Raw genomic sequence first — 25,300 nt, 5'->3', positions numbered from 1 at the left:
GTCTGATAATGGAGGTGAATACATGTCACGAGATTTTCAAGCCTTTTTACAGCAAAAAGGTATCATCTCTCAACGATCATGTCCTTATACTCCTCAGCAGAACGGGATGGCTGAACGCAAGAATCGTCATTTGTTGGATACAGTTCGAACTTTACTTTTGGAGTCTTCAGTTCCGCCTAAATTTTGGGTGGAAGCTTTATCCGTTGCAGTATATTTGATTAATCGACTACCTTCTCAACAACTGGAACTTGATTCTCCTTACTATCGCCTGTTTGGTGTACATCCCGATTATCACAGACTGCACACATTTGGATGTGTTTGTTTTGTTCACTTGCCGTCACACGAACGCCACAAACTTAATGCTCAATCAGTAAAGTGTGTCTTTATGGGTTATAGTCTTACCCAAAAAGGATATCTATGTTTTGACGTTGATGCTAATCGTATGCGTACTTCCAGAAATGTGATTTTCTTTGAGCACCAGTACTATTATCAGCAACATGTACCTTTTTCTGATGATGTTCACCTTCCAAGCTTTGATGACACTCCTTCAGTAATTGAGTGTTTTAAGCCAGGTCTTGTCTACCATCAACGACAGCCCCCCTCATCACAAATCCTTCCTGATCCTGTTCCAGTGTCTACTCCAACGGCAACTCGAAGATCTTTACGTACCATTCGTCCTCCTGATAGGTATGGTTACTCAGCTGTTTTAGCAGATACTATAGTTCCTACTTGTTATTCTCAAGCAACAAAACAAGCATGTTGGATAAAGGCCATGCAAGAAGAACTTCAAGCTCTTCAAGAAAATCATACTTGGGATATTGTTTCTTGTCCTATTGATGTTAAGCCCATCGGTTGTAAATGGGTATATTCTATTAAGCTAAGATCTGATGGCTCACTTGACCGATACAAAGCGAGATTGGTGGCACTCGGTAATCGACAAGAGTATGGGGTGGATTATGATGAAACATTTGCTCCTGTAGCAAAAATGACAACGGTACGACTTGTTCTAGCTATTGCTGCCTCTAAGGGTTGGTCCTTAAAACAAATGGATGTTAAAAATGCTTTTCTGCATGGTGATCTTAAAGAAGAGATTTATATGACTCCTCCGCAAGGGTTATTTTCTACACCATCTTCTGATGTTTGTAAGCTCAAACGCTCATTGTATGGTTTGAAACAAGCACCTCGTGCTTGGTTTGAAAAATTTCGCAACACACTTCTGAAGTTCTCCTTTGCTCAGAGCCAGTATGATTCCTCATTGTTTCTTTGCAACACGGCCAAAGGAATCGTTTTACTTTTGGTATACGTCGATGATATTGTTATTACAGGGGACGATCTTGACTTGATTTTCAAACTGCAAGAGCATCTTCAAAAATCTTTTCATATGAAGGATTTAGGTCGTCTACAGTATTTTTTGGGTCTACAAGTGCATTCTACATCAACTGGTACTTTCTTACATCAACATAAATACACTCAAGAATTAATTTCTTTGGCCGGTCTTCAAGATGGTCGTTCTGTTGATACTCCTATGGAAGTAAACGTTAAATACTGTCGTCAGGAAGGTGATTTTATTTCCGATCCTTCTATGTATAGACAACTGGTGGGGAGCCTGAATTATCTGACTATCACTCGGCCTGATATTTCATATGCTGTACAGCAAGTAAGTCAGTTTATGCAAGCACCAACGCATCTACACTTATCTGCTGTACGTCGTATTATTCGATATTTGCAAGGTACTATTGGCCGAGGTCTTTTCTTCCCTGTGAATTCTCCCATTCGTTTATGTGCATATAGTGATGCTGATTGGGCTGGCTGTTCTGACACTCGACGTTCAATTACTGGTTGGTGCATGTTTCTTGGTAACTCTCTTATTTCTTGGAAAAGTAAGAAACAAGATCGTGTGTCTAAGTCATCCACTGAGTCTGAATATCGGGCTATGTCCTCTGCCTGTTCTGAAATAGTTTGGATTCGAGGACTGTTGGGTGAACTTGGATTTCCGCAAATTGATCATACTCCTCTACATGCCGATAACACTAGTGCAATACAAATTGCTGCTAATCCAGTATTTCATGAGCGTACCAAGCATATTGAAGTGGATTGTCACTCTATTCGAGACGCTTATGATAATCATGTTATTTCTCTACCACATATTACCACTGATCTTCAAACTGCAGACATTTTTACTAAGGCTCTCTCACGTCATCGACATCAGTTTCTTGTTGGCAAATTGATGCTTTCTGACCATCCACCATCAATTTGAGGGGGGATATCAAGGATAAATATAATATCTAATTAGTGTGTTATAAATTGTAATTATTAGTATAGATCTTGTAATTATTAGTGTAGATATTTACTTTGCCACTACTCCAAGTCTTATACTTGGCCACTACTCCAAGTCTTATACTTGGCCACTACTCCAAGTCTTATACTTGACCTCTACTCCAAGTCTTATACTTGGTCATTACTCCAATACTTGTATATAAATAGCTCTACACTTGATGAAATGGACAATTCATTCAATTCAATCACACAAACTTTGTTAAAACTAAAAATAATAAATTATAATCAAATAATAAAATATGGTTAATAATAGTTTGATGACTTAATAAAAAATTATCTAATTTGATGAGAGAAGGTGTAAAATAAAGATAAAAAGTCATCAAATTAACATGGGTCAATTATATATAAAATCAGCACCTTTACACGAAATCTCAAAAATAATACGACTTTTAAAATGTGTAAATTCAGGGCATCATTTTTCATTTCTTTTCAAAAACAATATGGGTATATTTTTAGATAAAATTTTGCTGACTTGAACATCCGATTGTAGTGCCACGTGTCATACCACATCAACAAAAACGCCACTAAAAATGTGTTCATGTTATTTTTGAAAAAAATAAAAAGTGGTGTTCTGAATTGGCACATTTTAAAAGTCGTGTTATTTTTTACAACTTCGTATAAAAATAGTGATTACATATATAATTAACCCTATTAATATTAATGCATTTCCTCAGAAATAAAAAATGCGGTCATAAGCATTTGTTCAGCTGAAATTGAGCAACCGTATGCAAGACTCCTTTTGATTGAGAAATTTTTAGGTAAACCTAGTTCACCACGTAAGATTATGAACCATCCATTTATCGTGTGACACGTGGCCACAATAAATGTACTAACCAATAAATAAATATCATATTAATTCACATTAAAATACAAACAATTAATGTGATATTTATTGATTGGTTAGTACATTTATTGTTGTCACGTGTCACACGATAAATGGATGGTTCATAATCCTACATGGCGAATTAGGTTCATGCAATGAAGGTGACTAAAAAAGAGAAAAAATTATTGCACGCAACCGTTGCGCCTTGTTATTTGTACAACAAACCAATGACACGTTAGCTATGTAGAAAAAGTAATAATAAAAAAATTAATTGAAAATTAAAAGATTTCCTATCATAAATGCTCATTGGCTTGTTGTAAATATGACATGACACAATCAATATATGAGATAAACACTCAAAAAAGAGACCTTTTCTCCCTTAAAATCTCATGATATATAAAGCCCATATCAGTGTTATATACAATAAACCCGTATCAACAGAAAACTAAACTATAGTATTTTTAAAAAAAAAGGCTTAAATGCATTAAATATTAATTTACGCGTGTCTTCAGCTTAATTTTGGCGAAAAAGTATATAAATTTTCAAAATATAGCAATTACAGACAACCTCATCGTTTTGGATGTAAAACGGCAACATTTTGGATGTAAAATGACACTATTTTTTAAAGAAAACACACACGTGATCTGAATTGCAAAAAAATTGGAAAGTTCATATTCCGCAGTCTAATATTGTTTCTCTGGATCTTTGTATGAAGCGTTTTCTGTGGTGTGGTAATCCGGAGGGTAAGGGTATTTGTAAGCTTTCTTTTGATAAAATTTGTCTTCCTTATGATAAAGGAGGTTTTAATTTAATTTCTTTTTGAATTAAAATTCAAAGCCTTCTTTGCATATGGTTTTGGAAATAAATCTTTTTGGTACTTGGTGGTGATCAATAGTTGTGATATCCGCTCTTGGCATGATTTTGAGAATTATAATATTAATTCTCTTTCTCGCATATGGAAAGGATTTTAGAAGATTTGTGTTTCTAATTATGCAACTTGGTCGATTTTTAATGCGGGAGTTTCAATTAAAATTGGTGATGGTTCGGTTACTGCATTTTGGCGGGATTCTTGGTCGGGCTCTTCTTCTTTTGCTGAAAGATTTCCGGCCTTATTTTCCCTGTCGAGAACGAAGTCTATTTCAGCTAAGGAGCAGCTCGGCAACACTATTCAGCCGCTGTCTTCAGCCAGCTTTTGCTGGAATCGCCGCCTGCAGGTTGGAGAGCTGCAACAGCTGGATTGCTTGCTTCTAGAGGCTTTGGCTTCTCCTTTGTGTGACAACAGCTCGGATAGCTTCAGCTGGAGAGGGAAGTTTATTTTCAGAACCAGAGATATCTCTATTTCCATGCAACAGCCAATTAATTTTAATGTGAGCAGCATCTTCTTCCCTTTAATTTGAAAGATAAAGGTACCCCCTCGTATTCAATTCTTTTCGTGGCTTTTTGTTCATGATAATTTTTTTCAAATGTGGTAGCAAGAGGCACTTTGAACCCGGATTTTATTGGTTGCTTAGTGTGTCAAATGGAGGAATCTAGCATGCATATTATTTGCCATCGTAGTTTTGCTTGAAAATTTTGGTGCTATATTTTAGCAAAATGTGATATTATTTGGGTCTCGCCTTCGTCGGTAGATATTTTTTTATCGTTTGGACATCTTTCTCTCGTTCGTCATTCAAGGATATTTGGCGGCTTATTTGGTTTTTCGGTGTTTGGGAATTATGGAAAGTTCGAAATAATAAGGAGTTTGCATGAGTCTTTAGCTTACTTGTGTATTACCAAGGCGGTTTTTTTTTAACTTCTTTTCACTCTCAATTTTCATATAACAGAAACGATGTGTTTAGATACTTGGATTCGTTTGTTGTTTCTTTTTGATTGATTCTTTTTGGAATCTTTTGTCTTCCGCTGCTTGTGATTGAGCTTAATAAACCATCGATTATCCAAAAAAAATATATTTCAAAATTATATATAATACCGAAAACATGCAAAAGTTGGTAATTCTTTATGCATTTAAGTCTTAAAGAAAACAAGTAATTGTATCTTTAATTTTCTGAACTAATTGATGTGTTGCTTTATTAAATTGTCTAGGAACACGTTGAAGTTGATTTTTTAAAGTTTGAATTAAAAAAAATGCCTGATATTCTGACAGATATCCCAAGTCGAACTTATTAAAATAGTAGTAGAATTTATCGACTGAATTACCTGGAAAACATTATCTCCAAAAATTAATCTTTTTCAACCTTTAAAAATAGTCCAATTTAAAACTTCTCTTAAAGTTAGAAATTCTAAAATTTCTTGATCCCGGCGATGAAAAGCATCAAATCGGTCAATGACTTAGACTTGCACTATTTGTAGCCACCACAACAATTACACCAAAAGAGAATGGGCTTAATTCATGTAGAGGTCTCTGTACTTTACACTTTTTTCCGTACGTCCTTATACTTCATTTTTGTATTATCTTGTCCTTCTACTTACATATTTTCGATTTTCAGGTTTTTTTTAGTTTTTTCCAGTCTCTGTACTTACAATTTTTTTTCTCCAGTCCTTGTACTTACAATCTTTTTCCTCCAGTCACACAAAAGGACTGGAAAAAACTCAAAAAGAATCTGAAAATAAAAAATAGGTAAGTAGAGGGAACAGATAATACAAAAATGAAGTATAAGGACCTACGGAAAAAAAGTGTAAAATACAGGAGCCTCTACATGAGTTTGGCCAAGAATGTTTTTGCTAAAATAACTTATGTCAAAATTTATTTGAAGGTACAAAATTAACATGCGAAGAGACTGATGATGAACTACAGTTCGTAAATATTTCACGAACGCTAAAACACAAAGCATGCTTGAATTTTTCAGTGAGAATGCACCTTCTTCTCTCCCATGAAGTTAGAAAACTAAAGTCCGATTGACTATGCCTTCGTGGGGTCGTTTGTCCTACTTGATTATTATATTTTGCTAAAGTTAAGAACCTAATGATATTTTGATTTTATAGATTATATAAATTTTATTTGCTTTTTTGTATATATTTTATCAATCAATCTTTATCAGTAATATGTAGCAAAAATAATTAATATTTATTTATCATATGAAAATATATATTTATGTCTAATATAATATTTTTTTAAATATAATATAATATTCAGCTTTTAATTTTTAAAAATCAATAAATAATAAAATTTATTAATTCTGTGCAATTACTATTAATATGTGATTAGTAATAAAAAGACGCGATAGGCGTAGATATTTTTTTAGGACAAATACTTTACAGGTAATTAAATTTTCTCAATTTAAAAAAAAACATTGAACTTCAAATAGTTTCTTTAAAGTAACCAAACTTTAATTTTTATTTTATAAAGAATTTTTGATGTTCTTTGCTTATGTGGCCATATTAAGTTAAAAATATATGTCACTTTGCCAAACACTAATGAATTGTATTTTTTATTTAATTGACGTGATATATATTTTCTAAATAATCTAATCCGGGTGGCCACAGTAGCAAAATAAAATCAGAAATACACTTTTGAAATAAAAAATTAAAATATGTTGATTTTAAGAAAATAAATTAAAATTCTGTATCTTTTTGAAATAATTTAAAGGTTCAATGACCCAAATATATTTGACCCGATATGTTTTTTTTAAGCAAATCTGACTCTAATAATGGAAGTGTATCCATTAGAATCTTAAATATCTTTTAACTTAAACACTTGTAAGTAATTTCTTAAGGTAATAAATACAAAAGTGCAAAATATTAAATATATAACACATAATATAAATGTTTTAACTCATCATATAAATTATGCATTAGCCAGTGAGATTAAAACAATGAACTTCAACATCAAAATCAACTTGTTTTTTTGGGCATCAATAATAATATTGATCTTCTTCATTACACCAACCAATTGCTCATCGTCAGATCCAAACCGATATCGTGTTCATGTCATAAATAAATTTTTTCGATCCGACAAGGTATTATTATTGCATTGCAAATCTAAAAACGACGATTTAGGGGTTCATAATCTCATAAAAGGTCAAGAATTTTCTTGGAGTTTTAGGATGAATTTCTTTAGCACCACTCTTTTTTGGTGCTATATGGCCCCAGACAGCAATTCTCATGCTTCTCTAGATGTGTTCTGGAATAGTCAATTTCTATTTGATAGATGTGATAATGAGCAAAATTGCATTTGGATTGCTAAAGATGATGGAGTTTATTTGAGAAACGTTGCGAGGAATATCGACGAGTATATGCATAATTGGCAACGAGGAAGATGATTTTATATGATCAATTAGAATTATACACCATGTGTAGACCTAATTTTGTTTGTTACAAATAAATAATGGCCATGAATTTACTAATTCTTTTGTTTTTCATAGCGTATCATAATGCTTGAAAGCAAAATTAACTTGTTTTTATATGTATAACTTTGACATAAATTTCAGGCAAAAAGTATGAAAAAATCTTCGACTTTTTCTCAAAAGTACATATCAACTTCTATACTTTTTTGGGCACAATTAAGCTCTCGTGCTTTTAAAATTAAATAAATAAATCCTCTTTACTTTAAAATTGAACAAATATAGCATTTTAACTTAGTTTTTGGACATTTAACCCTTTAAATTTTCAATAAATATTTTAACCATTAAAATTATTTGTGAATTTTTCTTCTATATGATTATGAGGGAAATGTCAGTCATTAACGAGTGTTCTTAATTGTGTTGGACGAAAGGGATTATTTGTTCTATTTAAAAATAAAGATAGTTTAATTGTACTCAATAAGATTAAAAGGACTGATATATATTTTTACAAAAACTACGATGGTTTTTTGTACTTTTTGCTTAAAATTTAATATAATAATCTTACCATTATAATTGTCAAATAACTAACTCAGTTGATGAACATATTATTATGTGAGTTGCATTATTTGTAAAATTGAGAAATGATATAAACGTTTAAAGAGTATCATTTAATTTCTTTAATCATTAATATTTATAAATGCTAAAGAAGTGTGTTAAATTTAACAACGAGTCAGATTGGGACAAACTATTGTTAATTGGGTTAATTCCTAAAAAAATCACGAACTTTACACGAAATTTCATTTTAATCATGACCTTTAAAAGTTGTCATTTAAAGGCACGAACTTTCATATTGTTTCAAATTCATTATTTCAGTGTATTTTTATTGACTAAATTCTTCACTAAATCATTAATGAAAGACCCAAGTTATTAATTAACATCAAATCTTATTATCTTTCGGTTAGAGTATCTAGTATTAGGAATTTTTAGTCAGATAAAATACACCGAATTTTACTTTGTTGATAGATTTGAAATAAAATGAAAGTTTGTGCCTTTAAATGACAACTTTTAAAGGTCATGATTAAAATGAAACTTCGTGTAAAATTCGTGATTTTTTTAAGAATTAACCCTTGTTAATCGGGAATCTAATTTCCTAGACTTGGCCCGTATTTTTTTTATGAAAGGAAGTTTTTATAAAAAGTCACAAGAAATAGCAAAAAATACTTAACTACACCGTGACAAATAAGTTACACGCTAAAGGCTACGCCAAAGCGAGAGAAGCACACAATCATCCGAATAAAATACAGTTAAGAATTCTAAAAAAAGTTCAAATCTGAATACGGAAAAGAACTATTACAATAATTAAAGTAAAAAACTGCCTTGAGGAAGCCACTACAAATAATTTCTTCCACCGACATAATCTTATTTTAGAAAACCCTTATGTTTTTACAATTTCAAATCTCCCAAATCAGAATAATTCACAATAATTCCCAAAGTTTCGCATAATACCCTCTTGAAATTAGATGTAACCAAAGACGATAAAAATGCTCCACAGAGTTTGACATTACCCAAGCGCGAAAGTACAATGCATGAAAAGATGCCCATGTGTCTCAATGCAATCAGAAAACAACAACACGCATTCTCAACTCTTAAAATTTCACGAACAACTAAAAATTCTTCCATGAAAAGCAGTCCACATAAACAATTCAATTTTTGGAGGCGCTAACGATTTTCAAAGCTTATGAAACTTACCTATAGGAACCTCCAGACCAGCTCGGACCTGTCCATAATTAATTGGACCAACTGCCGAACCCAGAAACTATTGCTGTCGTCCATTGGAAATAGCTTCCAAATTTGCTACCAAACACTACTAGAAAACATCAGTTTCGCGACGGAAATTTGCGACGGACATAGTTTCCGTCGCAAATATCATGTGTTAGCGACGGATGTAGCGACGGATGCTACATCCGTTGCTAAGAACGGGGAAAAATCTGGCGGGAGTGAGCCCGCCAATTTAGCGACGGATGTTCCGTCGCTAATCCGTCTCTAAATTGGCGGGCTTTTGGAGGGAAAGCCAGGCGCCATTTAGTTTTCCCAAATTTAGCGACGGAAATTTAATTCCGTCGCTAAATTGTATTGAAACCAAAACGCTGCGTTTAAGCAACGTAATTAGCGACGGATAATTAAAGTTTGTCGCTAATTACGTTGCCTAAACGCATCGTTTCATTTATCTTGACAGTTAGCGACGGACATATTAATCCGTCGCTAAATGTCGAGATAAATTGATCTGCCCTATTTCATCAGTTATTTTTTTTCCTCCTTTAAACACTGCCGCCGTTCCCCTCCCAGTTGCCGCCTCCCTCTTCCTGTTACCGACGCCGTTTGCCGCCGTTCCTTTACCGACGACCGCCGCCTCCCTCTTCCCCTCGAACTTGCCACCTCCGTCTTCCCCTTGCCGCTGTCTCTTCTTCTTCCTTGCTCGCCGGTGACTGCTCCTCCCTTTCTCCGCCGGCCGCTGCTCCTCCCTGGCAACCACCGACTGCTGCCGCCGCTTCTTCTTCACCTTCACCTTTGATTTCCGGTAAGCATTAGTTTCATTAGTTTAAATTAAATTAGGTTAATTAGATTATTAGTTTAAATTGATTTAGGTTATTTAGATTATTAGTTTAATTGATTTGTTAATTGTTAGGTTAATTAGATTATTAGTTTAAATTAAATTAGGTTATTTAAATTAAAATCAGTTTAATTGATTTGTTAATTGTTAGGTTAATTAGATTATTAGTTTAAATTAAATTAGTTTATTTTTTATGTTAACTTGATTAAAATTTGTTTAAATTAGATTAGATTAGATTCAATTTTAGGTTAATTATATTAAAATTAGTTTAATTAAAGTAGTTTAATTATTGGTTTTTATTATATAGGTTTGTTTAAATGTTTGTTTAATAGTAAGGTTACATTAGATTAATTTTTTATGGGTACTTAATTTATTTTTGGGTTAATTAATTAGGTAATTATAAGTAGGTTAATTAATAACTTAATTTAGGTTAAATGTTAGTAATTAATTGTTAAAACGATATATGAATGATTAATATAATTTTTAGGTTTTTTTAGTTTGTTTTCATAATTAGATTACTTTAAAGTTGATTATTTGTTTAAATTGTTATATTGATAATGGGGTTATTAGTTTAACTTAATTATATAAATAAATTGAATTTTAGTAGAATATTGGTTTAGTATGGTGGTTTGTGAATTGTAATTTGCTTGCAGGACTCCCTGAAAAATGGGTGATGCTCATTTTTAGGGGAAGTGCTGCCCAATTTTTCGGAAAATTTAAGCAACTTATTAATTATATATCTGTTAGTTTCTTGCAGCGGAGATATCCGTCAGTAGATTGCATCGATCCGACATTTCACATCGATTTTTATTATCTGTTGCAGTTCTACTCTTCAACAAGTAAGTACCGATATTATTTTTAAATTTTATTTTCATTTATAATTACTTAATTTAATTATAAGTTGTTTTAACCTAAATTGACCGCGATTTTATTCCCACCGAATAAAATCGCAAACCTAGCCTTAGAGTTCCCGTCCCGTGTGTTCAAGAGATTGAACGTCACGGGATTGTACAGTTTGTACAGTTTGCAAAACTGGTCCTCCCGTAACTCGGTCACGAAAACCATATATGTCTAGTAGCGGTAGAAAAATATTTGGTTGTTTTCCAGCGTTTGTTCTCCGGGTGGATGTATAGTATATGTTTTGTAACGCTTATTCCTCGCGGAATATATAATTAGCGTTACAGCGCATATACTAAATATCGCACTGAAGGAGAACGACGCCGGAAGGCTGCCGAATATTTTTCTCCGTTGCTAGGCATATATCGTGGCCGAGTTAAGGGGAGCCAGTTTTGCGAATGGGATAGGTCCACACCTTTAAAGCAGTCAATTACATTGACTTTGCTATTCTCGAGCGAAAACCCTCCTAATTATCCGTGCTACAGAAATGGATACAGACCGAAGTTGGATGTATAGGCGGCTCCAGGGCGGGTTGCTGTACCCTGGTTTTGAGGAGCGCGTCCAAGAGTTTGTAAATTTCGCTTTACGCCATCCAGCGTGTATGAGCGGGCCCGATATTAAATGCCCTTGCCCTAGGGTGGGATGTAAAAATACGAGTTACCGAGATGTCGAAACAGTGAAGCTCCACATTTTGCAGAAAGGGTTTGTTAAAGATTATCAAGTTTGGGTTTTTCATGGGGAGGGAAATGTTTTAAATCCCCGTCCTGTTACACAACTGCCGGAGTGTGACGTTGACATGGAATATGAGGGGGGTGACGAGTTCAGCTCAGTTCAGAGAATGGTTATTGATGCTGCGGGTCCAGAAGTAGTGTTCACGGAGGAGGAGCCGAATAATGAAGCTAAACATTTTTATGATATGATGCGTGCGGCCGAAGAACCTGTATGCCCCGGTAATAGCAAACATTCTCCCTTGTCTGCAGCTGCTAAAATGTTGGACATCAAATGTCGACATAGTGGGTCAGTAGCTTTAGTAGATGATGTGACCGAATTTATACAAGAGCTGCTCCCAGAGGACAACAAGATGCCAAAGAACTTTGCTGAAATAAAGAAGATAGTCAGAGGTCTTGGGTTGCCGGTTGAAGTTATCGATTGCTATTTCCGCAATTGCATGATTTATTGGGGGTCAGACGCGGAGTTAACGCGATGCAAAATTTGCGATCACGAACGGTGGAAACCGCCCCCTAAAGGAAATTCTGTGAAAAGACGAGTTAACGTCCCTTATAGGAAAATGTTTTATTTTCCTATAACTCCGAGACTGCAGAGGTTGTACGCTTCTAAAGCCACCGCCAAGCATATGACGTGGCACGCAGAACACGAAATGGTTGATGGAAAGATGTGTCACCCGTCAGACTCCCCGGCGTGGAAACATTTCAGTGAATTGCATACAGAGTTTGCGGCAGAAGTTCGAAATATCAGACTGGGCCTGTGTACTGATGGGTTTCAGCCATTTGGGGCCTTCGGGCAGAATTATTCATCATGGCCTGTAATTTTGACACCATACAATCTCCCCCCAGGGATGTGTATGAAAGATGAGTTCATGTTTTTAACTGTTATTGTCCCTGGGCCTCGAAATCCTAAACACCAAATGGATATTTTCCTACAACCGTTGATAGCTGAGCTGAACCAACTGTGGGAATTCGGAGTGCAGACATTCGACGTTCAAAGGCGACAGAATTTCCAAATGAAAGCGGCACTTATGTGGACAATTAATGATTTTCCTGCTTATTCGATGTTGTCTGGCTGGAGCACATCTGGGAGGCTGGCTTGCCCACACTGCATGGAAAATACGGAAGCTTTTACGCTTAAAGGGAGTAGAAAACAGTCGTGGTTTGACTGTCACAGAAAGTTCTTACCTCGTGGTCACCCGTACCGTCGTAATACAACTCATTTCCGAAAAGGAAAAACCGTAACCAATAGTTTCGGACAGCCGAAAACCGGAGAAGAATTGTTGGCAGAGGTGGACAGTCTGGGATTTATGAAGGCATATGAAATTGGGGCTGAGAAAAATAATGCTGCGAAGTCGGAAAATTATGGTTGGAATAAAAAAAGTATATTCTGGGATTTGCCGTATTGGAAAACGAATCTAATTCGTCACAATCTCGATGTCATGCATATTGAGAAAAACGTATTCGACAACATTTTCAATACTGTACTAAATATTCCCGGGAAAACAAAAGACCATGCAAAATCGAGAGAAGAGTTGAATGACATATGTGCTCGGCCTGAGTTAGCAAAAGATCCGGTTACTGGGAGATTTCCTAAGGCAATGTATGCTTTGGACAGGGACGGAAAAAAGGCTTTGCTCGAGTGGATAAAGTTAATAAAATTTCCAGATGGCTATGCGTCCAACTTGTCCAGATGTGTCGATACAATCGGTATGAAAATGCATGGAATGAAAAGTCACGACTGCCACATTTTTATGCAAAGACTTATGCCAATCGCTCTCCGTGAGCTATTACCGAAGGAAGTGTGGGAGCCTATAACAGAGTTGAGTATCTTCTTTCGTGAGTTAACCTCCACGTCTCTAACAGAGAAAGATCTAGATCGTATGAGGCTGGAAATCCCAAAGATATTGTGTAAGCTGGAACGTATTTTTCCTCCCAGCTTTTTTGACTCCATGGAACATCTACCCGTACATCTACCGTACGAAGCTATGATGGCAGGGCCGGTTCAGTATCGCTGGATGTACCCATTTGAAAGGTAATATTTCAACATGTTTTTCAATTCTGTGTATCAGTATATTAACATGTAATGTTTACTTACTGTGGCGTATGTGGAATCAGATATTTGAGAAAACTGAAAAAAAAAGTGAGCAATAAAGGGAGGGTGGAAGGAAGCATTAGTAGCGGATACTTAAATGAAGAAACCGCAAAGTTTGCAGCTTATTATTTTTCAGAAGGTGACCCAATGATACCTGAGCGGCTGCAAAGAAATGAAGTTTGTGACATTGAAGTCGACGATGATGTTGAGAGACTATCGATTTTCAAGCCTCAAGGGCAATCAGTGGGTGCTTGCCGCAAGAGATATCTTGAAGATGCTGAGATTGTTGCTGCCCGGACATATGTTCTGTTGAATTGTTCAGAAATTGAAAATTACAGAGAGTAAGCTTTAATACAGCTGTCAATGTAATTAACAATGATTATTTAGCTTCTAATTATTGTTTTCTTCGTAACTAAAGGGTTTTCGAAGGCGAGTTGCGTAGAGGAAACCCTGAAATCAGCACCTCGCAAATTGAAGCAAAGTTCGAGAGTGACTTTGCCTGCTGGTTTCAACAATATGTAAGTATTTAACAGAATATATTTCGAATCTTTTAGTTAAAAGTTCCGATTTATAATACACTTTTACGCTTCAGGTGCAAGATCCAACTGTCTGTACCAATCCCTTCATTCTTAGTCTCGCTAAAGGACCTCTTAGATCAGTCAGAACATTTAAGGGGTACCGTGTAAACGGGTTCAAGTTTCAGACTCAAGCTTATGGGGAGGAACAACTTACAATGAATAGTGGAGTCTGCGTAAGGGGAACTCAATATGTCGATAGCGAAAATGACTTTTATGGATTTCTGACAGACATAATTGAGTTAGAGTATCCAGCGCTTCCAATGAAAACGACTGTCTTATTTAAATGCGAATGGTTCGACCCAGCGCAAAATTCAGGCACAATTAGTAACAAAAAATACAACATGGTGGATATTAATAACAGAAGGAGATACAACAAGTATGAACCGTTCATCTTAGCTGAACAGGCCGACCAAGTTCATTACCTGCCATATCCGAGTAAAAGAAGGGATAAAATAAATTGGTGGGCAGTTTGCAGGATAAAGGCGCGATCAGAGCTTGACATGCCCGAGGGGATTATCCCGGCCTTTCAAGATGACATAGAAGAAAATCCTCTCATTGTTGCAACAGAAGACAATCCGACATATTTGGCTGATCAAACTGGAGAAGCTGAGGAAGATGCGTTGTTCATGCCTCCTGAACAAGAAACAGAAGATGAGTTCATCGCATCCTCATCAGACGAAGATGAAAGCGAAGAACTTTAGTAGTTTAGTATATTTTATGCACTAGATTTTTGAAACCTTAATTAATTGTTAAAGATGATGTATTAACGCTTCTCGAATTTATGTTTTTTTTACTTATATTATTCATGTGTACACTTGTTGAATTTGAATTAATATTTCATAGTTTTATGTTTCACGAAGGAATGTATAATTTTATTAATAAATGTGTTGGTTGTTTGTCGAACATTTAAAATTGATGTATGTGCAGGTATGAGGGGTCGCGGTCGAGGATCAGGCACAGGCCGAGGATCAGCCTCAGGCCGAGGACGCGGACGGGGATCAGACCTTGTTCCTGGCGATGACAACGTTGCTGAGGAGCAGCAGCAGTTAGAGGCTGGAGCACCTGTTCAGCCTCGGCAGCAGCGTGAGCCTGGCGAGCCCCCGGCTGTTCTGGACGACCGGGGTAGGGCGAGGGTTCACCCGGACCCTAGCAGGTATGTTTACAATTTAGTTTTCCACGTTTAAATTGTAATATGTATATATACTAAACTATGCCTAAAAAATCACAGGACGATGTTGATCGACTCTGGGCCTGTTTCACGGGCTATGCGGGAGATTTTTAGGAAGTGCTGGTTCGATAATGGAACAGCATGGCGCTTTCTAACAGCCGAGCAGAGGGAGTTCTACTTCCAGGAGTTTCAGGTAATTTAATTTAAAGCTTCGTAACGTTTAAATTATGTTTTTTTTTAAAAACTAACTAATGCAACATGTTTGTACTGTTTGCAGAAAGAGTTCTGGTGGGATAGTGCGGCGTACAGCGAGGAGGTCATTAGACAGGTCTTCATGGTCCATGCAGCCAACCGCTACAAAGACAACATCCACAGAATGAGGAGGACGCAACAGAAGCATATTTCTGTGACCCAGGACATCTGGGATGCTTGGAACGCGTTCTGGAACTCAGAGAAAGAGAAAAAAAGGTCAGAAACCGCCCGAGCAAATCGGATGAGCGAGCCAGCGGGCGCCGGTTCTGGACCTGTCCGCCATACTGGTGGATCTCGCTCTGCTCTGAAGCATATGGATGTCATGGTTTGTTTTAAAATTCAGTAATTAAAATACTTAAATAACGTATTTATTTTATTTTGATACTAATTGAATTGTATTTTTTATTTTAGGAAAGGGAGCTTGGCCGGAAACCGAGTGCGACGGAGTTGTACACTCGCCTTCACTCCACGAAGGCTGACAAGAAGCCGGTCGACAAACGGGCTCAGGATATGACTGTAAGTTTTTATTAAACTTGTAATTCTCTAAGTTGAATTTAATAATTCGGAAATGATCTATTAGATTGAAAATGCTTGTTGGTTAGCTGTTAAACATGTTTATTATTGGATTATATACTGGAATTTGCTTGCAGGACTTCCCTGAAAAATGGGTGATGCTCATATTACAGAGGAAATGCTGTCGAAATTTCGTTAGAAATTAGGTTTACTTTGTAATATGTTATGCATTTTTGGTTGCTTGAAAACTAAACTGATATCTTTTTTATTGTTTTGTAGGACGCCATCACTGAGAGGCTTGCTGCTGCGACACAGCCTCAGACCGGAGAGGGTAGCTCCTCGACCCCAGCTGCAGTGGACGAGACCCAGGTGTTTCTAGACATCGAGGGCGTCAACAAGAAGAAACGCGTGTACGGGTTGGGTTCTGCGAGCAGCAGGTACGCCGGGCCAAGCAGCAGCAGGGTGCAGCGAGGCAGCTCTTCTAGGACGTCGCAGCAGGCAGACGAGGAGGTCGAGCGCCGTGTGCAGGCCGGCATTCAGGAGGGTCTGCGACTGGCTCGGGAACAGCAGGCTGCGAACATGGCCCAGATGATACGCGAGGAGATTGCCAGGATGATTCCTAACCTTCCGGCAGAGTATCGGCCACAGCGCCCACCTACCCCACCAGACGATGACGACACTCCAGCTTTGTAGTGTCGTGTTAGCTTATTTTATTACACACATATATACGGTTTTTATTTTTATTTTTTGACCTTTACATTTATACTCTGATATTTATATATATATATATATATTTATTTATTTATCAGTTTCAATTGATTGTAATTTATAAATGAATTGTTATTACTGTATTTAAAACGACAGGGAAAAACGGCAAAAAATAGCGTAAAACGGCAAAAAAATGCCAAAAAAAAATAAAATTTGCGACGGATTGTGGCATTTGCGACGGACTTGTCCGTCGCCAATTCATCAGCTTTTGGAGACAAAAGCTGATGAATTGGCGACGGATTTTGTCCGTCGCTGATTTGCGACGGATATATCCGTCGCAGACCCTCAGCCTTCGTCTCCAAGGCTGAGGCATTTGCGACGGACTTTTCCGTCGCAAATGCACAAGTTCCGTCGCCAATTTGTCTCCAAACGAAATGAATTGGAGACACAATTGCGACGGACGTTGTGGCTTTTGCGACGGACGTTTCCGTCGCAAAATTAGCCACGGACACGTTTTTGGTCGCAAATTTTGTTTGCGACCAAAAATGTTGCGATGGATACAATCCGTCGCAACAACTGTTTTGCGACGGAAATGAGGGCTTTAGCGACGGAATTTTCCGTCGCTAAAGCCCTGTTTTCTTGTAGTGAAAGCCTATTAGAACCCGAGCTGATTAAACTGTTGTAAAACAGATAAGGACCGCCGAACATCTCCTCATGGCAGCTGAAATAAAACGATTGAACAAGGCCAAAGAAAAAATCTTAGAAGCAAATTCCACAACAAAGAATAATTTTGCCTTCCACAAAAATCAACTCATAAAATTTTACAAAAAAAAAATGTTAAACACTTCCCTTTCACCGCCCCTCAACATACGCCTCCACCTACACCTATCATTAACAATACACTTAAGAGTGGTAATTTTTTGATCCGAAAGATTATATTATTTGTATAGAATCTAAAATTAATGGATTTATAGGGATAAATTTGGAATAATAAAATATTCTAACAATCCATTATGTATAAAAAATGATGGATTTCAATTTTCCCACCTCCTAGGTGGGAAATCAAATGAAGGTTTTTGGAAGGTGGTGAATTGTGACAATCCATGGATTCTATCACTTTTTATTTTACCAAACATCGGATTTTTTTATCATCCGAATACCCTCAGTTAAATGATGCTTGAGTATATTTGTAATGGATAGCGTAAGAATCCAATTTATATATATATATATATATATATATATATATATATATATATATATATATATATATATATATATATATATATATATATATATATATATATATATTGAATTCTATCATTAGAAATGTAATAGCACATAAATCTAAATATGTGTTATATGCCGATTTTATTTATATTCAAATATTTAGTCCAAGTGACTAAGACGCTTTAGCACATTTCTGAGGTCTCGGCTTAAAGTCTCAGTAGAGCCGGTGGTTTATTGCCAATTTAAAAAAGAATAATGTTATTTAATGCAATAATTTTAATCCATCTTAATATACCAACTGACGTGTCAACGAGTGAATTAAAAGGAAAATTGAAGCATACATCTTTGAATAGAAATTGAACAAAAAAAACACGCCATGTAAGACGATACAACAAAGTGGATCAAAATAGGTTGGTTAAATAGCACCTTAAAAAAATGAAAGTTTAACTAGAGGAAAAAAAAGTTTTACTATTTGCCTCCCTTAATTACTTGACACCGCCCCCCAAAAATACCTTTTTGCCCTTCTTTTAAAAAAAAAAACTCATAATCACATTGGAATACGTCGATTAAAATGACAGATAACGATTACAATTCGTCGGATAACGAGTATCGATATTTCGCAACATTTTTTTCCGGATTTTCCAACGCAAAATCTGTTTTTCAATTTTTTTTATTAACTAACATCTGGGCCGACGTCCCTAGTTGGCGTCGGCCCAAATGACACCAAAACGAGTATCGATATTTTGCAACATTTTTTTCCGGATTTTCCAACGTAAAATCTGTTTTTCAATTTTTTTTATTAACTAACATCTGGGCCGACGCCCACTGGGGACGTCGGCCCAGATGGAAGGACGTCTCTCTGGGACGTCTCCCCAGAGGAGAGACGCCCCATTAGGACGTCTCTCTTATGGATTTTCCTATCCCATTTTCGGGGTGACGTCCCCGGTTCGCATCAGTCCGGAAGACGGATGACGATTAGGGACGTCCATCCTCCGGGATGACGTCAACCGGAGACGTCCTCCTAAAAAAAGTTTTGAAAAAATTTAAAAACATTAATACGACAAAAAAATTTAAAATCGAATGTTTACCGGCAATTTTCGACCTCTATTTCTCCCAAAATTTAATATTTACACCGTAAAATACGGTTTTCATTTGATAGGTTTGAATGAATTGAGAAGATTTTTTTTATAAAGAAAATATGTATGGGGGCGGTGAGTAGTAAAAAGGTGTGGGGTTTAGTAATTCAGAAAAAAGAGTAATAATAAACCGAGTGACTCATTTCCGGTAAAACCCCAAATTTGATGAGTAAACAAGCAACCAAAAACAATGAAGAAGCTTCTTCTCTCCCAAATTAGCCGCTACTCTCCACACTCCCTGAACCCTAAACCCCTGTCTTCACTATTCCACAGGCATTCCTTCTCTTCAAATGTCCCAATCGAGCCCGTTGCTTACCCACTAAAACCCAAGGACGATCAAAATCTCCAAGAATCAGTACCAAATCCCAAAGAAGACGAACCAAATCAAAACCCACAACAATGGAGTCGCGAGGATATCAGATATGTGAAAGACGCGGCTGCAACAATTTCGCTGCAATCCTACCCGACCCGAGTTGCGCCACTGCCCGAGGACAAGAAAGAAGAAGAAATTCAACGAGTTGAACCTGAAAATGGTAGAATGGTATTCAGGAAAGTTGTGGAAGAAGAGGAGAAGGTAAAAGTTGGGTTCCCGCGATTGATAAAGGCGGTTAAGAATGAAAAGAGGGCGGTTTTTGATTTGATGGATGCTATTCGGGAAGTGAAGGTGAGTGAGTGTTTTGTATTTTGGATTTGTTTTAGTAATAATAATAATTAACATTTGAGTTGCGGTTTGCAGGCGAATGCGAGAAACACGTTTGATGAGACTGTTGAAGCTCATGTGCGACTGGGTGTTGATAAGAGTCGTTCAGACCTTGTATGTGGCTCTGGTTCGTTTTTATTTTATATGTTTGCTTTATAGTTACTCATGAATTGTTGTTGTGTGCAGATTGTTCGTGGTACCATGACTCTGCCTCATGGTGATAAAAAGGTACTTGATAGTTCATGATGATTAAAATTGGTGGGCTTGATTGATTTGATTCGCATAGTCTTTGCCGTATTTCAGGTTCTCAGAATTGCTGTCTTTGCTGAAGGAGCTGATGCGGATGACGCGAGAGCTGCTGGTGCTGATGTTGTTGGGGGTGCTGATCTTATTGATCAAATTGCAAGTATGACTCTTGTTACTTAATTTAAAACTACAACTACTAAATGTGTATGTAATTTTGGAACCTTTATGTGTGCCTACCGTAAATTTAAATAACCTTTATGGAATCTTTGTCGGGTTAATTTGATTTTAGAAAGCCTGGACTTTGGACTGATGATTTTGTTGCGTGTATCAAAATGACTGGCCTTAAATGTTTGTTTTGCTTTAGTAACTGACACCATCTTCCTGTATTAGCAAAATTTATTAGTCGACCAAACTAGGTAAGAAAGGATTTTTAGTCGATCATCTTCTTTTTAGTAATAGCGTGAAGATTTTAGTTACTCAGCTTGAGAGGTAAAATTGACACAATGCAATGCAATTTATCCGTGCAGGTGATGGCAAGATTGACTTTGACAAGTGTTTCACAACTACTAAAATGTTTCCCCGTGTAGTCAAGGTCTCTGAATTTAGATAGGGCACTTAGTGTTTTAAATTTTTGTTTGAAAATGATATTTTCTCTGAAATGATTTTTCTACTGTTCAGTTAGCAAGGATTCTTAATCGTCATGGACTGATGCCAGATGCCAAAGTAAGTATATTGTGTTTTAGGCTATTATTTTTTAATCATTTAGAATATTTGTGCTTGTATTCACATGTACATATCTTCCATAGCAAGGAACTGTTGTCAAGGATATTTCTAGGGCTGTAAAAGAAGCAAAGATGAATCAAATTAAGTTTAAGATGGACAAAGCATCAATTGTGCATGTGGGAGTTGGGAAGGTAATGGTATCTTAGTCCCAATGTAATCCGTTTCAACAAGGTTTCTGCTGAAGCTTTATTTTGTCTGCTTTCAATTATTTTAATGTGGTTGAAATACAATGCACAGGTGAGTTTCACGGAGGAATATTTGCGCGAGAATCTTGGTGCATTTATGAATGCAATTTTACAATCAAAGCCTGCTGGCCTAAAGAAGAGTGAGTATCATTTATCATGACTTTCTTGCCATGCTGTTGTTTTTTGGAAAGTTAAACCTAGATCAGCTCCATGCCTTTGTACATTGCTATACCCTAGTCATCAATATTTGGTGATCTGTGAAATGAACTAGAAATTTCTCCCTCACAGTGATCTCTCTGTGCCTAAGTGACTTTTTACAGAGTGCTATAACGGACAAATCTAACTACGGTCTCATCCATTGCTTGGCATCCTCCAAATCACATGAGAAAATGGTTTTACTTCGACGATTTCAGTCTATAGGTGCATATTCACATAATTTTGAAAGAAGGGGGTATATAAATTTACAGTAGGCACACTCAAATCAGATCAACCCAACCTGTATTGCCTGGGAATGCAGTTTGCGATTAACTGCTTGGTTCTACAATGGCTTTGGAATAGGACTAAATTCCAACTTAGCGAGAAAGAGAAGTACTACAAATAATGCAGTAATATACATGTTCGGAGTGTATAGAAAATCATTTCAAGCGCTTCATTTGACTTGTGCCATGCCTTACGATAAGCCGAAAGTAGGATCCTAAAATATAATTATATGAGACGTATAAAATGAAATCTTTGCAAACTGAGTTTAGCATCTATTTCACAATAAAGGATGTTCACCTCCACAGGCATCAGCTTGCGAGACCAGATAATCTCTCTGCATGGAAAGTGATGTATATATTGATCAGTTTGAATTAAGCACATCTAATGATATTAGATAATATTGGTGCTCTTCAGCGTTGAGATTCCTGTTTGAGACCACTTCTGCAAATTAAAAATGCTTACTGCCTGCTTATGATCAAAACATTACAAGGTTTTGACATTTTGATTCTCTTCTTGCAGCTTCCAAGTATGCTGGGTATGTGAACAGCGTCCATATATGTAGCACGGTATGCTCTTAAAATTTATGTTAAAACTATCACACGGCATAGATAATTTGTTTACGTTTCAGGTTTGCCTGCTAGATGGTTTTTTGGATCATCAAGTTTAGTATCATTTCCTATGTCCTTGCCTCCTTTAATAGTCATGTTATCCGTTTGATAATTGTAATGACGGGGACCTTTTAAACAATGCCAGCGAAACGTGCAGTGTAATTGTATGAATTCTTTATCTAAAAGTAAACTTTTGTTATCATGCAGATGGGACCCGGATTCCCCGTTTCAATACAGTCATTATCCAAAGCAGTAGATCACTACAACAAAGTTCACCTAAAATCGCCAGCGTAATTTTGAATTGAATCAGTTGCGCTAGTTGCCCTGGTTAGTATAGGAGTATTATTTCAGTATTGAAATTGATTGATTTTGTCTCGATAATGCTCTAGTAGTTGAAACATTGTTGTTGACAGTCGCTCTGAACTCGAGAATATTTATTGAATCAATTTGGTGAGTTGGCTCCTTAGTTATGGGAGTCACCGATGTTAGCACATAGGATGTAACTTGCGAGTGCTTCATGGTTTTGTTTTTGCCAAAGCTCTACAAAAGAAGCAGCCATTTGAGTTGCTGTGGCTTCCTAGTTATTCTGGTTGAGTAAATTAACATAATAATTTTGTTCCATTGCCTTGCATGTATTTTGCAATTCTATCATATTGAATAAAATTCTCCAATGTTATACGTAAATTATTTATTCTTTTGCAATATACTTCTGTGATGAACATAAATTTTCTCATTTTATTCCATATCGATATGTGTTGTTCAATGTTTTTTACAATTTAACTAACAACTTCAAATTTTTCATTTGTTCATATTTGAATTATGAAAATTTGTTATTAGATGAAATCAGCTGATATATATTTATTATTTAGTTTTTAATTGTTCTATTTATTTCTATATAATTTATGATTTTTCAAACACGTAATTTTTTGTGACCGAACTTTTCGGGCGGCATTCATCACATTTAGAGCATTAATATTCTGGGTTATTTCCTAAATATGCATGATTTTCATCACCAACGATATTAATATTCCAATCTTTGTGAACGAGAGGCAAACTAGGATCAAAATTACTTAAAGACAGCCAAGAGTTAGAGAAGAAATTATCAAAATCATCACTGTTCCATCAAGCATCAATAAACCTGAACAGCTTAGGAAATTTTAAAAGTCCGACATGTTTTTTTTTTCTTGAAATAACAAAAATAATACTACCAACTAAAGGAGGAGATGCAATGAAATGGTCAAGGACAAGAATTCAAGCAGAGTCTGAAACAGCCTATTTCGACCTTGAAATTAAAGCAGCAATATTAATGAGATACTATATAATAGGGATAAAGCAGTTTGATAGCGTACCTCGTGGTTACCTGACATAATTTGACAAAAATGGAACTATATATTTGTTCAATGTCACGACCCAAATTCATGGATCGCGGCCGGCGCTAGGGTATGGGTATGGTTGTACCAAAACCCGTAGCAAGCCTTGCGGATAAAAATCAAACATACAAAGTAATATAACAACTGAAATATAATTACTTACATTAAATAATAAATAACCAGAGTTAAACAAATAAGTATGCAAAAGCATAAAATAAAGCCAATTAGACCAATCTGACAAACATCTAATATAATATGGACTTCTAGTTTACTACTGCGGTCTAAGAATAAAAATCAGTTTGACAATTTATTTAAAATAAAATAAACCTCCGAAGAATAAAAGGATCGGAGTGGACCAGCTTTCAAATCATAAACCTGGAAAATTTGGGAAAACAACGGGGTCAGATATACTGAGATGAGTTCGCAATACTATTTACATTTATTAAGTTTAAAACCCTTAAATCAAAACATTTTTATACTAATATAATATGATTATGGAATAACAGTATTGAAATGATCCCAGTGTAAGTATGACATAGCATACTGATAAACCCAGAGTGGACGGGAACAAATCCTCGTCATATATTTATACCAGCGTAAGCAAGACTTTAGTCTGCCGTTTCCCAGAGTACTTACCGGTGCACACAGTCTCGATACAAGCCTATCGAGTAGCTCGTTTTAATCCAGATCCATAATCCGTAAAAACAGTTCACAAACATTTATAATATTAAAATACGATGCAGTACTTAATAAAGCGGTAAATAGCACTACAAACTCACTGCTTGCTTATCCACGTGATCTTGGCAAGCAGCTAACCCTGGTTCGACTCCGGAACGCGAGTAGTCGAAGAGTCTAAAAATAAATCATACGTTAACATTGCTCCAAACCCTAACTCTAAGAATACTAGACACCACGTAGGACTAGCACAAATAATAATCCAGATAGAATCACAGAGAAACACAATCTCACTTAAATTATAATGCCGTAAATAAATCAAGCCTATTGAGTTCATATTTAAAATTCATCCAAAAATATTAATTAAATAATATTTAATTAATAAATAAAAGCCTTTCCTCAAATAGTGGGGTAGCCGAATTTCTTTAAACTACCAAGCTAATTCCACATGTCGGGCGATCCAAGTCTAACCCGACCCAACCGTAAAACCAGAGTTATAAACCACAGTTTATAAATTAATATTAATCAATATCAAAATAGAACTCAATAGCTTGAAACCCAAGTAATTAAATATTACCGGCAATATCTCAAATAATTAAATAACAAAATAAAGCAAGAATATAAATTTAATTCCAAAGGCATTCTAAGCCAAACTATCAATATAACAATTAAATAATAATTAACAATAATTATTAATTTAATTTTTTAAATAATACGAATATTATTTTTAGGTCTTAAATTAATATAACAAATTTTGACAAACTTTCAAATTAAATGAAATCCCCAATTCTCATTTAATATAGTCAATTTATAAAATCACATATAAACTATAATAAATTAATATTAATTCTATATTTAAAATAATGATGCCCAAAGTAATTTAAAATCATAAATAATAATATT

General features: G+C 35.8%; 2 protein-coding genes across 2 annotated transcripts; both read left to right on the top strand.

Moving 5' to 3' along the window:
- The first annotated feature begins 14,873 nt into the window (after positions 1-14,873).
- Positions 14,874-17,046, top strand: LOC126669834 (uncharacterized). The gene is made up of 6 exons (XM_050363404.1): positions 14,874-15,049; positions 15,274-15,499; positions 15,575-15,707; positions 15,792-16,091; positions 16,178-16,282; positions 16,559-17,046. The coding sequence occupies exons 1-6, from the start codon at positions 14,962-14,964 to the stop codon at positions 16,970-16,972; spliced, it is 1,266 nt and encodes a 421-aa protein (XP_050219361.1). The 5' UTR covers positions 14,874-14,961; the 3' UTR covers positions 16,973-17,046.
- A 2,448-nt stretch (positions 17,047-19,494) lies between these two features.
- LOC126665751 (uncharacterized) lies at positions 19,495-22,936 on the top strand. Its single transcript, XM_050358643.2, has 10 exons — positions 19,495-20,014; positions 20,087-20,164; positions 20,237-20,278; positions 20,354-20,456; positions 20,824-20,888; positions 20,975-21,019; positions 21,103-21,210; positions 21,317-21,404; positions 22,264-22,310; positions 22,560-22,936. The coding sequence occupies exons 1-10, from the start codon at positions 19,541-19,543 to the stop codon at positions 22,644-22,646; spliced, it is 1,137 nt and encodes a 378-aa protein (XP_050214600.1). The 5' UTR covers positions 19,495-19,540; the 3' UTR covers positions 22,647-22,936.
- Positions 22,937-25,300: the final 2,364 nt, after the last annotated feature.

The sequence above is a fragment of the Mercurialis annua genome, linkage group LG1-X (genome assembly GCF_937616625.2).
Source record: "Mercurialis annua linkage group LG1-X, ddMerAnnu1.2, whole genome shotgun sequence".
Classification (NCBI taxonomy): domain Eukaryota; kingdom Viridiplantae; phylum Streptophyta; class Magnoliopsida; order Malpighiales; family Euphorbiaceae; genus Mercurialis; species Mercurialis annua.
Note: the sequence above shows the minus strand (reverse complement) of the source record. Positions and strands in the feature narration are given on the sequence as shown.